The sequence below is a fragment of the Fukomys damarensis genome, unplaced genomic scaffold (assembly GCF_012274545.1).
Source record: "Fukomys damarensis isolate Sample0158 unplaced genomic scaffold, DMR_v1.0_HiC HiC_scaffold_33, whole genome shotgun sequence".
Classification (NCBI taxonomy): Eukaryota; Metazoa; Chordata; class Mammalia; order Rodentia; family Bathyergidae; genus Fukomys; species Fukomys damarensis.
The window spans coordinates 4,671,449-4,689,132 of NW_022900945.1; the positions used below are offsets into that span (position 1 = coordinate 4,671,449).

The window sequence follows — 17,684 nt, forward strand, 5'->3', positions numbered from 1 at the left end:
CTCAGGCCGCGACCCTCCCAGGCCCTGACGGCTATCTCCCTGCCAGCCCGGGGGACCTGGCCATCCCTGAGTCCCTGCCCCCGGGGCCCATGCGGGAGCTACCACCCCTAACCCTCTCCATCTTCACCAGCCCCGTCCAGCCCCTCGGTGGCACCTGCGGCCCCAGGCTGACCCTGGACCGGCTCAGAATGGGCTGCGGCTCCCTCGTGCTCCAGCCCTGAACTCGCAGGTCCTGGGCGGGCGGCAGGGATGACTCTGGCGGCGTCCCTGTGGCCTGAGGACCTCGCCTCCAGCCCAGCTCGTGACCGGCAAGGGGCGAGGGGATGGGAGTGGAGGGCAGCACTGGCCACGGGAGCAGCCAGCTGACTGCGTCTGGCCTCATGCTCACTGCAGCACTCCTGCCTCAGCCTCCCCGTCCTCCGTGGCCAGCCACCGTGCAGCCCAGGGGCAGTGCCGGGACTGAGCTGGAGAGCGGCGCAGTGCTGTCCCTCTCCGCGGGGACACAGCCCCCACTGCTCACCTAAGTTGGGTGGACTGGGACAGTCACCGCGAGCCACCAGGAGTGGAGACCACGTTTCGGGAGCTGGTACGTTCGTCTGCGAGACGCACTCTAGTCTCACTGCCAGCCTCCGGCAGCCTCACAAACCGTCCTGCTGTGCCTCTGAAACCTGCCTATCGCACGCTGCCCCCGGCCTGCAGCCGCCTCCCTTCCCCAAGTGGGACCTCCGACAGGCAGAGGACCCAGGGAGAACTGTCAGGAGTCCCGGCCAGCTCCCCTCTCACGACCCAGGCCTGGCCGAGCCCACTCCACGGCGCCGGCTCTGCACCCCACAGCCGAGACGAAACACGGCCCGTCCCTCCTCCCCCAGGGCTGCTGGGACCCGGGCTCTCCCGCCTCTGCCTCTGTGCCAGGCGGCTGCTCTGAGGCCACAGGGTGGATTTTTCCGAAACTCACATCCGCGTTACCTGCCTGGAGAGATGAAAGCCAGGGTGTTCCGCAGGGCCGCGCCTCCCGCTGTCCACGCGCATGCTCTCTCTCAAACACTGTCACTGCGTCCAAGGTTTGCGGGCCCCGAGTAGCATGGGACTGGGGGACACCCTGCTCTCCCAAGGGACTGCTGTCTTCCATCAGGAGGTGCAGCCGTTTCCCCCCGAAGAACGCGTCTTTCCCAGGCATCTTTTTGTGGGCTGGTTTTTTTGTTTTGTTCTGCAACACATCTCACTGTGTAGTCCAGGCTGGCCTTGAACTCGGCAACCCTCCTGCCTCGGCTTCCCAAGTGCTGGGTTTGCAGGTGTGCACCACCACGCTCGGACGCCCAAATGTTGTTTTGCAGGCTGTGCAGCCCCAAAAGAACTTCTTTTGATGTGGCTTCCAGCCCTCGTATTTGACTCACTCACGCAGCTGCCCAGGACTCATACACCTGTTCAGAAAAATCTACCAGATGTTGTTGATCTACTGTAACCAACCTTCAAGGTTCTGGGCACCGTGGTGACCCAGCGGTGTGGGGCGCACACAACACGTCCGCTGTGCCCGCCAACGCCACCATAACTTTAAAGCAGTGAGCATCTGTTTTAAAAAACTGCTTCACAAAGTCCGGACCTCCCACGCCCTCTCCAGCATCTCCTAATCTAGACTTCCACGGGTGCATGTTGGAGACGGTCTGGCTATATAGCTCTGGCTGGCCTCGAACCCACAGCGAGCCTCCAGCCTCGGCCTCCCAAGTGCAGGGATTACAGGTGTGCACAATAGTGTGGCAAGAAGCTAAGCCTTCCCGAACACGTAAGGAGCATACGAGAAACTGGAGCACAAGATGAAGCTCAAGTCCAGGGCTCTGCTTTTACGGGCAAGTTCCTGGCCACCCACCACTCAGTCTCAGGAAGAAAGAAACCCACTGCCTGTGTCAACATTAATTTCCCATCCTGAAGGCCTATATACGTCCAGCCACGTAACCTAGCCGCTTGTGTCTGAGTTCCTCCTGTCGGCACCTCACCCCGGTTCCCACAGCGCGTCAGGAGATGGGCTGCGAGGACACTGGTGTCAGCGACGCAGCCCTAGGCACCCAGATGTCAAGGACAAAACCGCTGGGACCAGACGCGGGAACTACATGGAAACCAGTATCAGTTCTTCACGTCCCGAGGGGAACCGGCCGGTCACCAGAGTGGCAGTGCACACCTGGACTCCTGTCCCACAGCTCTTCCCGGCTGCTCACGCACACACCAGGGCCCATGCAGTCACAGGCCAGCGCTGTGTCCTCACTGTGGGCTCAGGCCACTGACGGCACAGCTACATGGCAGCCCAGACCCTGTGCAGGCCACTTGGAATTCTGGCCCCTTCCTACCAAGTGGGCAGCAGCCCAAAGCCACAACCCGGGGCATGAAGTGCAGCAGGAAGGGAGCCAGCAGCCTGCACAGGGCAGGGCGTTCCCTCAGGAGTGGCATCTCGGCACCCTGCTCATCGGGTGACGCCGAACTGGAACCCGGGGTGTCGAGCACTGATCGGTAAGAGTGCGTGGGAGCTGCCAGCCACGTGTGTTAGGATCAAAATCTGCTTTCCCTCTCCCTGGTACAGTACCTTGTCCCTGCTGATACAGAGGCGAGGTGGTCTGAAATTACCTCACAGCATCCCAGAGGCAGGGAGGGTTAACTTGCACCTACACTTAAAACTCAGACTCAGGTACAAAAGCCGGCCACAGGCCTCTGCTGACACTTGGCGTGTGCGCACACACCCTCCACTCGCCCAGGCTCATGAGGAATTGGATTATCCTGCCTCAGCCTCCCAAGTAGCTGGGTTACAGGTATGTGCTGCCGTGCAGGGCTGAGACAGCACACGGTAAGCACTTCCCTTCTTAGTATCTGCACTGACAGTACTGTTTCCTGGGATCCTTGGACATACTGAATACCTCACCCGTGTCCGTCACTTCTACCTCCCAATCTGAACAGTGAGCTGAGGTACTGTACTGGTACCTGGGGGTGGCTAAGCACCACCTGCCCAGGCCCCGGCCCGGCCCACCTCTGCCCAGGAGGGGGGCGGGAGGACGGGGACACAACTCCCCTCAACTGGGAGCCACTTACGGCCTCAGTACTAGAAACCCAGCCCTGGCACTGGCTGTGCTCACATGACAAAGTGGGCGGGAGTCCTCGACGGGCCAGGACGGGCCCCATGCACCTCACCGGAAGGGCAACACCATCAGCCTCAGAGCAGGCGTCCTCCACCGGCTGTTCTCTTCAACATCGGCTTTCAAAATTCAATACACAAGGGCTGGGGACTTAGCTCAGTGGTGCTGCACCTGCCTCACAAGCGCAAGGACCTGAGTTCAATCTCCGGTACCAAAAAGAAAACAATACACAATATTTAAACTTTGTCACTCTCCATACTGCTTTTTAGTGCAGTCCTTTCTACCAATGAAAACAATCAGAATACTCCTCTCCAAATCTTTACCAGAAGCCAGCCTCAAATTTACTTGGTCCTGGAAAGGTTTCCACTTTTAACATAAAACCCAGTGAAGAGCGGAGACAGCACCTGAGACGTCACAGAATTGCTCCAACTCCGCTAATAACCTCAAGCTGGGAACACCTCACAAGCTGCCCGAGTGACTTCAGTGAGGACAGCACTGCCAGCCCTCAGAATGCAGATTAACTCAATTTTAGCTGCTGTTGGGACAGGGGCAGCTCCCAAATGTGACTCCATAACCTGGTTTATCAAATAAAACCTCAAAACATTCTTTTTATACTTAAAGTGAGCGTTACAGAATATAGAGGTTAAAAACCAGGACACACGTGACAATCTGTGGGCTGTTTGATTGCTTTTATGACTTTAAGAACTGAACATGAAAATAAATCTTTATTTTCAGTTATTACCCAATGAGAAAGTTAGGTTCACAGTTTTAGCTCTTGACACAAAGTGAACTAGGAGGGAAATTCACATCACACGCAGCCAGTGGACCGGCTCTCGGGTGTAGGCTGCCTGCCTGTGACTGCAGGGCTGCCGTGCTCCTGGTGACGCGGTGACAGCCAGGCATCCTAACAGCAGTGAGCTGCCACGTACACACGTGCTCCGGGCAGCGGCCCTGGGGTCTCGGGGCAGGGACAACACTCGACGTTAGCACCAGAGCAGGACGCTGGGCAGCGTCGCTCCGCCCTCTCCCCCGAGACCAGCGGGCGCCGGACAGGGACAGGGACAGGGCTGGTCCAGCGCCCGGGAGGCTCCTGATACCAGTCAGCTGAGCGGCAGGCATGCTTAAGGTTAGGATCGCTGATACTTTTAAAACTGGAAATTACTAGAGGTAGAAAATGTCTGACAATAGAATGACAGAAGTGTTAAAACTTTTTAAACAGAATTCCTTCCCCATTTAATCAATGAATGTGGCAAAATGAAAAAAACTCCTAGCAACCCTACTGGCTGATGGCTGTCGCCACGGACACTTGCTAAGGGGCCCTGGCACCACTGGCCCTGCAGGAGCCCGGCTGACCTCCCTCCCGCTCTCCCCTTCCGGGGCCCACACCCTCCCCAGCTGAAGACCGAGGAGTGACCGAACAGGAAAGTCACGAGCAATACAACTGTGGCTTGTGTTTTATGGATGGTGCTGCTGTCCCAACCTTACAAAGTAAAGCCGTCTGCTTTCCTCCTGCCAGAAACCTAGAGAACATCCGCCTCGCCGTGTAGACCAGGGCCTCTGGCTTCTGCTGACTACAGATTTACTTTCCACACAGGACCACACCAGGGCCAGACTCACGGCAGTGTAAAGGTCCCGCCCACTTCAGCCGACTGCTCGGTCTGCCCACCCCACACCCCACAGAACCCACTCACGCTAGACGGGAAAGTCACAGCCTAAGGTGATCCAGCTGAGCTTACAGCCAAGTAAATCCGACCCTCAGGAACCATGCGGCAGAGCGGGGGTTAATAAACCACTGTGCTTTGACTCTGTTCAAGTACTGGTATTTCTGTATATAAAGATTTAGCATATATAACAGCTATTGTGAGAAGTGAAAAAAGACTTTTCCCCAAAAATGAAAGTATTAAAACTAAGTTAAAATACATAGAGTAGTTAGTATTCCACACAGCATAGAATCTGACAAATCAAAGTTTACACGTCCCATTTGACCATGTGTGAAAATGCAAAGCAGGTTTTAAAACCAATAGTACGTCCAATATTTAAAACCAGTCTGTAATTGGAGGACACCTAAATCCTTAATTAAAAAACACAAATGAAGTGAAAGCTTTTAAACTGGTACACACTGTTCACACCTATATTTCAAGTTTGGAAATGCATATATGCAAGCAGCAATACAAAAGTATTCATGAAGAATGCATAATCTCTGAAAATTATGAAAACATCCCTGCTACCAATACATTTCTAAATACAAAACTGACTACCATATTTGTTACTTCTGTGTAGCGAGAGAAGTTCATTTTCAAAACAGATAAAATTCAGTCTTTAGGTGTGAATGGTATGAATGACAGTCTTTTTTTTTTTCCTTTTTAAATTTCTTAGTTGTTTGAAACTTTAAGCATGCAAAGCTTTGAACAAGAGGATCCACCGAGGAACCAGGGCGTCTCAGGGCATCCAGTTAGGCCAGAGCCGGGAAGGCCTCCGGGTCATCCACATCCGGGGCAGAAGCGCTCGACTGGAAAAGAAGCAGACCAGCGTGAGCCGGGAGACCCGCAGGGCCCCGGTGCAGCGGACACAGCAGAGCCTCCGCTCCACAGCCCATGGCAAACCAGGGCAGGACCGCACTTCCTTCCAGGGCCTCCTGTTTCTCCCGGACACAGCGGATTCCCTAGTGACACCATGGCTGCTCTTACTTTCCTAGTAAATCAGGCACATGGGATTTTTCACTTGGTTATTCTGTAATCTTACAGTTTTTCCACTTCAAAATAAGAATGGCATCAATGTGAAAGCCAGCTAAGACAACTGACAAGCATTTAGTGTTAAGAGAAAGGGTCAACGGCTATTTATGGCACCAAGTACAAGGGAGGAGATTAAAACGATGCACTGATGAGGCCCATATTTATGTCAGGAAGAAACAAAACATCACCACGTTGTCTCTGGTGACAATAAATCCTGTAGCGTCAGTCATTACAACCAAACACTGACAGACTGGATTGAGGGTGTTCAGAATTCAAAGTTACCGAATACTGTGACATACGACAGGCTTGAGTTCAAATTTATCATTTCTAGGATATCTATTAAAATATTTCACTAAGAGCCAGACAGCATGGTGTGCACCTGTAATCCCAGCACTCAGGAGGCTGAGGCAGGAGGACTGCTGCAAGTGTCAAGTCAGCCTGGGCTACACAGTGAATGTAAGGCCAGACTGAACTGCAAAAAATAAAAATACAATTAACCCCCGCCAAAACCAAAAAAATAAATTTGAATATAAATATTATTTTTGCCATGCACAACACAAATCACTACAGACAGAAAATGGGGCAAAATAAACCCAATTCTCACAACAGTTTAGTAAGAAATAAGGCACAATACAAAGGGCTCACAATCTCATCACACAGCGGGTGACTTATGCAATGGACATAGAGGTGGTCAGGCTGAAATGAAAGGCAATGAGGGACCCTGAAGTACCGCGAACAGCCTGGTGTTTCCAGGGAGCCTTATCAAAGGCCAACATAAAGCCTCATTCCCTGCTCCTCAATTTCCTCACTGCAAAACAAGGGCAATCAACATGGTAACGCGAACTAAAAAGTACCTTCTCATGAGGACACATTCTACTACAGAGCTACACTGCAGCCCTGTCCCTTCATTATCCTGAAACATCATCTCACCAAACTGGCCAAGAGAACTTGGGCTTGAGATCCTCCTGCCTCAGCCTCCCCAAGTGCTGGAATTAAGGCACGTGCCACTGTGACTGGCTTGTAATGTACTTTCTTAAAGGCAGGTATGTCTTTTACTACTTCTACTTTGTAAGTCTCCAAATTTCTAGACAGTCTTTGAATTACTAGACTGTGTAAAGGGCAAAGAGCTTGGAGTTACCTTGTCAGTCCTGCTGCCACGGTTTGGGCGCCCTCCACGCCCACGTCCGCCTCGTCCTCCCCTGCCACCCCTCCCTGGGCGGCCAAGGTCTCCAAAGTTGATCTCCAGCTGGGACGTGATATCGTTTGCAGGCTTCCGGAAGTGATGGTCCATCACAGAATCTTCGGCGTGAGCCTAGAACAAAAATGGGGCGGTCAACAGTAAGTCCCCTCCTCCAAGCCACCTCGCCAGCCTGCCCTGTGCACGCCATGGCACCCACTGCTCCACAGGCAGCAGCCAGCGCGGGGTTCTCGCGCCCGGCACCTCCTCGCCTCGCTTCGACTCCCGTCTCTCTGCAGGTGACACTGGCAGGGCCAGGCCCCCAGGTGGGGACAGCACTTCTGCCCTGCACAGCTCCCGTGAGGGAGAAGACGGCACGCGCAGGCGTCTCCGGTCTTTATTTAAGCACAGGCTGAGCACTGCCAATCGGAAAGCTAAGCTTCTGAGTACTGACAGAACACTTAAAATCCTTGGAGCTAAATCAGGGATGTTCAAGCATTCAAGTCTACACAAATACTCCAGAATCTAAAAAACTACAATCGGAAACACTACAGGCCAAGCATTGCAGATAAAGGATGTTCAAGGTGAATTGTTCTTCCGCGTAACTAGAGCGCCAGCCACACACATCACAGGCTTTCCGCAGAGGGGCTCTTGAAAAGCTGTGCCCGAGTACCCTGCAGTTTTAAGTTTCGGTGGACGGGGGACTTCCTGCAAGTCAGAGTCAGCTGTGTGAACTGCACACCCTCTGCACTGGAAGAGAGGGTTAGGGAGCCCCGTCTCCTGAGCTCTGCTGTAAATTCAAACAGTGAATCCCCCTTCGGATGCAGGTGATTCCGCTTTCACTGTGATCAACTGTTAGGAGCGCATGTGTGGTTTGCAGCCACACCTTCATCTGAAGCCCAAATTAAACGGCCCCCTTTGTGCTGTGCCAAATTCAAAAGCAACACGATTCTATTATTTTTAAAAACCTGAAATCTACAAAACACCTAGCAAATTAAGAATCGATTATTCTGTCATCTTTTTAAATCCTTGCTATTTCCAAGCATTAATCCATTTATTAGGTCGTACTGAGTGTTTCTAGAGCACAAAAACAAAGCCTAAGCTGCGACATCACCAAAATACCAGAAGGTTTTGCTACAATCTGGAAAAGTCCGGATATTCAAGCCATACCCCTCACGTTTAAGGCAACTCAGGACACAGAAGGCACGGCTGGGGATGTAGCTCAGCAGTGTGTGCGCCTGCCTCCTAAGAGCAAGGGCTTGAATTTGATCCCTGGGGGCCACACAAAGCTTTTCTAGTGCACCCAGAGGATGCTGGCAAAGCACAGGTCTGATCGCAGCTGTCACTAACACAGTAACCCAGTCCCCATTTCTACAGCTATGCTTCTTCTTTCCTCCAAGCTGCAGCGAAGATGCCTTAAAATGTCATATACCTCATAGGTCGAAGCCTAAATAAACATGTCTGAGGTCAGCAAGGCCTGACTGAAACGAGCATCGCTAGCTCCGAGGAGCACTAACGGTGAGCCCCAAACACATACGTGGGTCCGGGTGATCAGTGATCTCACTGCAGAGTCATTCTCACCTGAGTCCATGTAATTTGCAGAAACATCTGACACAGAAGTCCCTCCCCCATCCACACAGCACACATCCCAACACCTCCCATGCCAGACACCAGACAGCGCCAAATCTGTACGTGTACCACGCCTTTTCCTACGGACAGGCTACAGAGTGACTACAGTGCAGGTAGCACACAGCAAGGACAAACTAGACAAAGGGTGCATCGCACAGCCTGGAGAGACAGAACAGGATGGCGCAAAAAGTCCATCACCTATACTGAGTGGCGTGCAGCTGACATTCTGTGCACTGCATAATATTTTGACATGTATTATGAGTTAAGACAAAAATTCACTACTTACTGAAACAGCAATGACCAAAAGTGCACAAAGTGAAACCCCATATAAGGGGATACTGTTTCTGAAAAAGCTCAGTGTAAAATATTAAAAATTAGGATACTTAACTCAATGTGTATCAAATGCACAAAGAGAATCCCAGGCGTTATTATTTCTATTAAAACTACAATTTTATGGGAAAAGGGCCATGGGAAGCCAAAAAAGTTACAGTAACTGTCTTACAGGAGTTTACGCCATCATTTTCAAATTAACCTAGCAGTCTGATAACTTCAGATGGACAATATTCCCAACATGAACCCTCCTGGCTCCTGAACTAGGATTCCTACTCGTACACGCACAATTTCATGTGCAAAAACTGAAGCGGGGGCAGGGAGGGATAAACTATTCTAGTTAAACAAATATGTCTTTCTATCATATTTCACATTTGAAATAAATATCCTCTTTACTACTTTTAGGAAGTAAATGCTAAAATCATTCTTTCTAAACTCAGAAAACATTCAGGTCCCTTTAGTCTCCATTTCAGCTTTCCAAGTTTGTCCCACAGCCACTTTTGCTTGGTAAACTAAAATACACGAGACCCTGCCCGCCGATGCCTACACGGCTCAAAGCACAGCACACACTTGGGGATCTGAGGCCCTGGGTTCAACCCAGAACCAGAAACAAAGTCCTACCAGATCCTTTTATTGTATGACACTTTCTTCACATTTTGTTTCCCAGGTAAAGGAAACCCATCAGTAAACTGGCAGTATTTATTAACATTATCTACTGAGTTGTCACCAACACCCCATGGTGTGGTGTGGGCAGCAGATCCTAAGAAGCTGCTTTGAATTTAGGTTAAACTGTACAAAAATGCCAGCATTTTAATCTAGCAGCACAACAGTCTTTTAATGGTTCCCAGTGAGGTTTAAGATTTTTTTAAAAAAATGTAAGCACACCTTTGGGAGTAACTACCATTCTTCTAAATGGTAATCATGTATGTCATCGACTAATAGCTTTCCAGGAAACAGAAACCAACCATACTGAACGTAACTACAGACTGATCCAAGGATAAAATTTCTTGCAATGTGTAGTAAGTTTATGGCTCTTTTAAATTAAGCTACTTGTCTGAAATTGATACAACGTAAAGCTTTCTTTGTGGTGGTGGCAGGTATTGGGACCAAATCCAGGGCCTTCGTAAAGAGCAGCATCTCAACTCCCTTTTCTGAGATGGTACCTCGCTAAGTCTTCCAGGCTAGCCTCAAACTTCCAATCCTCCTGCTTCAGCTTCTCAGAGTCCTGGGACTCCAGGTGTGCTCTACCATACCTAAGCTTTATGTTTTTCATGAAGCCTTTATCCATATGAAATTCAAAGAGAGAACTATAAGCAAGATTCAACTCTTCCAAACATTTTCCAACACAACAAATCTTAGTTTACCTCTTCGCTCTTTGATTTGTGAAGAACAAATCCTTTCTTCCACTGCCCATCAGCACCTTCATTTGGTTTTCGAATATTAAATTCTACTTTTGCCCGGTCTTTATTCTGGATCGCCTTCCACTCATCCAAAGTCATCTCTTTTGGGCCCTCTTCCTTAACCTCTTCAACTTCGTTCTCTCTGTGAAAAGATGTTAAATATTAGACCTGGTAAATGGCTGCTATAATTTGCATAAAAACATTTCAAACTTGTGATAAGGAAGTCAAATTTGGCTGGTTAAAAGTCTCTGAGAGATCACGCAAGGCTGGGCATCAGGTTTCCTGTGTAGCCCAAAGGCCACTGTATAACATGTGGACCCAGGAGTCAGCAATCACTAACCCAAGCTCAGATGGATGAAGAGCCCAAAGCCGATCACACCATCATTTGTCAGTAAAAAAACGTCAGTGGCCTTACACGTTTTAAAAAAACGTCAGTGGCCTTACACGTTTGAAAACACATCGAGTGGCGCAGGCCTGTAATCCCAGCACCCAGGAGACTGAGGCAGGTGGACTGCCTGAGTTTGAGACAAGCCTAGGCTATACACAGTGAGTTCCAGGGCAGTCGGAATTACACAGTGAGACCCTGTCTCAAAGGAAAAAAAAAAGAGAGAGAGAGAAAACAAAAGACAAGACATGGAAACCCAGCTCTTTACTCCCCCCAACACAGTCACCCCTTATGTGAAGGTGAGGATGCCTGGAGACTGCAGTAGGAAGAGCTGCCTCGGCTAGCTTTTACTCCAAGGACTTGCACTCAAGTCAAAAAACAAACAACAACAACAACAAAAGCTAAGTTTCTACAAATGCTATAATCCAATTTTCAAAACCACTCACAGGAGGTTTCACTAATAATCACCGCAGGCCAAATACAGAGGCTTTACTACTCAATACTAAGTTAATGCAAAATGCAACTGCCAGGTTGTAACTATTTTAAGTCACCTTTCTTTAACAGAAACAAAGCACAGAGGGCCGTTATTTTAGTGTTACCTTTCAATTGTCACCAAACAAGTCACTTACTATTCTGGGAGCCCTGCTCTCTTCCAAAGATAGCAAATGATTTAGTTAGCCTTGGGCTCAAATATCCCCCTTGATGGCAGCCTTTATTGTCTGACGAACTTTATCTATCTTAGAACTTCCTAGAGCAAGTTTACTTGGGATCTTGGGTGTGGCACCTAACTTGCTGGCTCAGATAAACCCAAGGCTCTAAGAACAGCCCTAACTTATCCACCACCGCTATACAAGGAAGAGCAGAACTTCACTAACCTCTGATCCTATCTAGAAGGAAGCACCTACTTTTAAGGACTGCTGCAGGGTCAAATCAGCAGCTCTGGAAATCATGGGAGTTACGCTGTACTTAAATACACTGTACTTCTAAAATGTTTACTGCCAGAAGATCGATCTAACACTATGTTCAGTATCGCCCCTATTCCAGGGTGAGGGGAGGACTTCTCTGATGTGTGAGCCTCTGGCCAATTACTACTTCATTTCATTCCTGGGTCTTTAGCTAAGGATTTGCCTCCAATACCCTACAATGAAATTCTTTCAGATAAACAATTGTAATCTTCGCAGATTATCCTGAAAATGTTTCAAACTAGGTTGTTTATAGAATGAGTAGCTGAACATCGTGGGATACTGCACGCTACTACAGGGCTCATATAGCTCAACAACTCACTGTTCAACACACAAAATTATGACTGCACATAGCTTCATATAAATATAAGTTTCTATTACCCCAAGAGCATAATGCCACTTGCTAATCAATCTACTTCCTCCACCAGTGATGATTCTTCCTTTTGCCAACCAAGCAGTCCAGGGGGTGCTCCCTTCTCATTAGCAGCGACTCGCCCTAAGAATTCTTCCCAGAGAAAAGTTCAGAAAAACTATCCCCTTCCCAACTGAATTGGATACAGACCGGCTGAGAATTGCTGCTCTACCTGCAAAGACACATCGGGCAGAACAGAGAGCTCGGACACAAATTTTCTACGAAGATACAAGAACACACATTGGAAAAAGGGCAGCTGCTTTAAGAGGTGGTGCTGGGATGCTGTACATCCCATGTGAGAGAAGGAAACTAGATCCCTATCTCTCACTACAAAAAAACTCACTCGAAATAGGAAAAGGTCCCAACTGAAAGAAATGCTTCAGGGAGCTGGTCTAGGAAATATGTTTTGGATATAACAAAAACAAAAATAGACAAATGGGGTCATGTCTAAGGAGGAATTAACAGAAATTCAATAGTAAAACATTTTCTTCTGGCAAGGGATTTAGCTCAGTAGTGGTTCCACCAAATGGTGCAAAGTCCCAGAGTTCAATCCCCAGTACCAATAACAACAACAACAAAATACCAGGAACACTCATTTCCCTAAAGATATGCAAATGACTAGCAAATATATGAAAACATTCTCAGTATTGCAGATCACTAGCACACACGCAGAGAAAGGGCAACTCTCATGCACTGCTGGGAAGGCGACTACTGCATGATGGAAACACCACTCATGGTTCTTAAAAAACAACAACTAGCAACGCAACAACAACAACAAGCAGCAAGAGGGCCAGGCACGTGTGGGTGTCAGTGCCCTACAAGACTGCAACACAAGCATCACAAGACCAAGGCCAGTCGGATAACTTAACAAGACTGTCTCACAATAAAAAATAAAAAGGGCTGGGGCACAGCTCTGGTACTGCCCTGGTTTCAATCCCCCTATACTGAAAAGCAGAATACATCTGCCTCAAAGCTAGAAATGAACTCCTATAGGACTCAGCAATCCCACAGCAGCCGAGACTCAGAGCCAGTCCATATGTCCTTCCAGACAGAATGCAACAGAAAACATGGTCTGTACAGTGGCCCACTGCCCAGCCTCAAGAGCAGACCACAGCAACAGCGATGGGACCAGGGGAACACTACCATTCACCACGCACAGAAACACAAAGACCAAATGTTCTTACTTATACATGGAAGCTGAAAATGTCACTTCAGAAACGGAGAAGAGTGCTGCTCGTCACGGCCTGGGAAGTGGCGGGAAGGAAGTTGGAGGGGGAATGGCCACAGAATGTCCTGACATTCCTTCCACACCACAAGTGACTGGTTGGTACCGATCAAAACCCCTTCCCCAAGTCCTCTGAATTGGAGGCTCACTGGCCTGCAGCTCCTCCTCAGGTGGCTACACTTCAGGGAGGCACTGGTACACCTACCAGGTTGGCTTTTGTTCTTTGAAATAGGCTCTTGCTATGTAGCTCAGGGGGGCTCGAACTCACAATCACAGGTGTGAGTTCCCATGTCCAGCTTGACTTTGCTCTTTTTCTCTCTGACCCTTGAAAAAATAGAAACTTCAAAACCATGTCTTCAACCTAAACTCCGGAACAAACACTGAGAACTACCAAACTAGCAACTTTCTCCTCTTCGCTCTTTACACATTTTAAGGTGGGTCAGTTACACTATATTCCAAATTCTGTCAATAGGACAAAAACCTAGAGATGAAGCTTTTTTCTTTTGTGGTACAGGGGATGGAACTCAGGGCCCTCACGCTTACAAGGCAGGTGCAGTGCCACTAAGCTAAATCCCCAGCCTGAAACGAGGCCAACTTTAACACGGTCACATTCCCTCGCTTTAACTGCATGGTTTTATTCTGTGGGGTTGCAAAGTGCCTCAATTACTCTGAGCAATGAATTCAAGCAGTACAGAACTTCATATCCCAGCATGGTGTTCTCCTGTCAGCCCGCGGCCTCCGAATCACCGGCTACCTGTTCCCACCCAGCAGGGCTCCCACGCAGGCGCCCATCTCCCCCAGCCCAGCCTTTCGGTCATTTCTGCAGCTAGGGCGCAAAGAGGCCCCACTCGACAGGTGTGACACATGCGGGTGCAACACAACGGGCGCCTTTTCCAAACCCCAATCTCTTGCGGTGCAGCGCCCTTCTGGGGGCTGAGGGGACAGGTCAAGCCTTGCCTGTCGCGAGCCACACAAGTCCTCTCAAGGTGGGAGCAGCACTTCAGTGCCACTTACTTATTTTCAGTGTCTGCCACAGGGTGCTCTTCACCTTCAGGTGTTTCCTCGGTCACATTTGATTGATCCAAGTCACTGCAATTATAAGACAGTGGTTTCTGAATGTATTTGGGGGACTCTCTATGGAAAGAAAGAAAAAGGCATCCAGGTCCATTTACATGTAGCGCAACAGTCTTCACATAAAAATAACAATGTTCAACATGCTTTAAATTTCCCTACTGACTCCCCCCCAGCAGACCTCTAAGAGCAAAGGACGCACTGTAAGCTACTGGCCAGTTGGTTCACGTACTTTTAAAACACAGCCCTACTGGCTCATGGAGCTCTGTAGACTAGAATGCAATAGCTAACACAGGAACTTCTGAAGACACACAGCTATCAGAACACCCAAATTACTCCAGGGTGGTAAAATGCTTTCTTCCCATGCTAACTGCTGACGCACACTCAGGAAGCCCAGAAAGCTGGTCAGCTCCCACCCCAAGACAGCAGCTCTGACTGAGCACCCATACTCTGCTCAGACAAAATTACTCGTGAGAGCGGGTGGGGCTCTACTCAGGCAAAGCATCAGTTTACTAGAATTGTTTACTTTAAAAAATCAGAATACCAACGTTAATTCGTCTTTGACGGTGCCCCAGTTGTGAGATCCGCTACCTCCTCGCTTGTCCTCGTGCTTCAGGCTGCTGTAATGTGAAAAAGAACTAACAAAACTGAGTTAACATAATACTCTTTAGTTCTAGAAATTCAAATTTTGTTTTTTAAAGAAACATATTAAAATGTCAAATTAATTAGCCACCAATATAAGACTTACGATCTATCACTTCCACTATGCCTATCAAATTCACGCTTGCCACGAGAGTCAAACCCATCTCCTCGGCTCATGCCACGGCCCCGGCCACCGCGCCCTCTTCCAAGGCCACCGCGCCCCCGGAGAGGCCGGTCAATAATGGGCCTGCAACACAAAATTTTACAATCATTCCTCCAAGATTTCCAGAAAAATTCATTAAAAGGCACACAAATACACAACATGCTTATAACCCAAAAGTTCTACACGCTTTAGAGAATTCAAGTCCATTTCTAAACACATGGAACCAGGACATTAAAGTTACTTTGGCTTTCTTTAAAACACTACTTCTAGTGCACGTTTAATTGTTACACATTGTACTGTAATCCAGAGAAACTGCTACTCATCGATACCCTTAAATTTACACAACTAACCTGCACAGAATGCAATTCGCTTTGCCCTAAGTAATTAACCAATAGCATCCTTTTAATTCAACATCTGGGGAGAGCAAGGAAAAGAAACTAGCCACCAATTCAACTGAAGTGTTTCAGGGCAACTGCTCTAAATCTGAGCTGTTACCCAAAGGTCTAAGTGAAACACGCTCAGATTTCCTCTTTAAATCTCAGAAAAAACCGCCATACCCCCTCTCTGGCAATTATGCCTGAAGACAAACTGACGAGATTTTAAACAAAACTTACCTGTCAACGGAAAACTCTCCCCCTTCACCCTTTTCTTCAAGTGGTTTTTCAAATCTCCTTTCGCGAGGTGGTCGCCGTTCCGGTCTCCTATCAATTATTTTCCCTTCCCCCTGAAGTTGTTGATCAGGTCTTCTTCCAACACGTCTTATTCCTAAAATGATAAATACTCCCATAAGCAAATCATGTTTTCAAATATCAAAGTTTAAGCTTAGACTATTAAAAAGGCAAACATTGGATATCCCATTTCTCTCTTTAGAGAAATCTGAATTTTAAGGCAAGCTTATTTTAAACTTATCTGTAGTTTGCCAAGCCACTCCCAGCCCTCTGCTGAACAGACAAGTCACCAGGCAGACATTCTCCAACCAAGATGCCAGTCTCAGTATAAAAGGTGCATATATGCATACAGTACTCGCACACTCCACAGCTTTTATAAAAACACTTTTAAGTTAGGAAATCATTTATGACCACGGAGGATGGTCCTTTTTTAAGGCTTACACCTCAGGATATTTTGATTTCAAGGATCTTTCAAAAGTAGCCTCAAAGAAAGACCCTCTTTAAGCAATGTGCAAGAAACGGGGGACATAAAGGGTGCAGTACAGTGGCAAGGCACCGTGTTAGCATGATCAGGGCCCCGAGTTTAACCCAACACAAAGAGGAAAAATAAAAATGGGAAACTTGTGGTGGTAAGCGATAGCTCAAACACTGATTTCCCCCCAACATTTTCCCTGATTACTACATCTTGAGACTCAGAGAAGCAACCAATATGAATTACTTGCGGCCTTAAAAATACACAACTGAGATTTCAGGTAAGCTATGACTCTTTTAGTAGGTAAAAAGGCAGCTGAGAAAATGGTTTTGAGATCTTAAATTATTCCACTCCGCTGCTTTCTTAGAAGGTAACCCACCAGCACACACCACTGCTCACAGCCTCTAGGAAGTTTAAGCCGGGGACCCCGCGGACCTGAGCTGAGGCGCCAAACACATTTCATCAGAGCCATCGCGTGCAGGGCGGAGCTCCGCATGGAGCCAGGCCCTATAAATGACGTCCAAGGCAAACACACCCAAATGAGCAGCACTCCAAGCGAGGCTCACACGCTCCAAACTCCGCAGGGGGCTTGAGGCCCAGCCCCGCCGTGGTCAACAGCAATAGCCAAAATAAACTCACGTAGGGAGAAGTGGTGTAGTTTGTAAATGCAGGCAAGCATCTTCTGATGTACCCGCCTACTCCTCCAAGACAGCTACGCTAGATTCTGGGCTTTCCTTAAAAAACAAAACCACAGACCTAGCGTCCGTCCAGTAACGTCCCACCCTGTCAACCAGGCCCAGGTTACGGTGACACTAAACGCCCGGCCGGCGGGGCTGCTCGCACAGGCACTGCGATCCCCGCCACCGGCCCATGCGGCGCACCACACGCTCCCTAGTTCTCAAGCTGCCGTTTTACGGACTGCGGGTTGAGACCGCCCCGAAACACAGAGAAGCGCTGACAGCTGATGCACAACAGCCACTTCTCCCGAGGAAAGAGTGACTTTGAGCCGACCCCGTCAGAAAGTCTGGAAAGAGCCGCCTCCGCCCGGCTCGTAACCCAGTCCCAGGCAAGCGCTGCTCTCGCCGGCCCGAGGCTTCGTACCACGCGGGGCTGGCCCCGAGCCCTTGGTGAGCGGACGCGTCCACCTCGAGCGCTCCGGATTTTCAACTTTTTTCGGCTGGGTTTTTTTTTAAAGAATGACCAGGAAGCCAAACTCGTGCCCAGCTCAGTGAGCCCGCCAGCGTCCTCGCCTGGGCCGGGCTCCCGCGGTGCCCCCGCCTGCAGTGTCAGCGGCCGGATT

General features: G+C 49.0%; 2 protein-coding genes across 2 annotated transcripts in view; one reads left to right on the forward strand and one right to left on the reverse strand.

The window, feature by feature from the left end:
- The window catches only part of Il12rb2 (interleukin 12 receptor subunit beta 2), a 46,625-nt gene extending 45,375 nt beyond the window's left edge, over positions 1-1,250 (forward strand). The window contains exon 22 of the mRNA XM_033758303.1: positions 6-1,250. Coding sequence (XP_033614194.1) covers positions 6-221 — 216 coding nt within the window. The 3' untranslated portion in view covers positions 222-1,250. The remainder of the gene's footprint in view (positions 1-5) is intronic.
- Positions 1,251-3,790: 2,540 nt separating this feature from the next.
- Positions 3,791-17,684, reverse strand: part of Serbp1 (SERPINE1 mRNA binding protein 1) — a 32,225-nt gene continuing 18,331 nt past the window's right edge. Inside the window, exons 3-9 of the mRNA XM_010605239.1 lie at positions 15,859-16,011; positions 15,188-15,328; positions 14,988-15,059; positions 14,383-14,502; positions 10,349-10,526; positions 6,987-7,160; positions 3,791-5,625 (exon numbers count right to left, since the gene is read on the reverse strand). Coding sequence (XP_010603541.1) covers positions 5,569-5,625; positions 6,987-7,160; positions 10,349-10,526; positions 14,383-14,502; positions 14,988-15,059; positions 15,188-15,328; positions 15,859-16,011 — 895 coding nt within the window. The 3' untranslated portion in view covers positions 3,791-5,568. The remainder of the gene's footprint in view (positions 5,626-6,986; positions 7,161-10,348; positions 10,527-14,382; positions 14,503-14,987; positions 15,060-15,187; positions 15,329-15,858; positions 16,012-17,684) is intronic.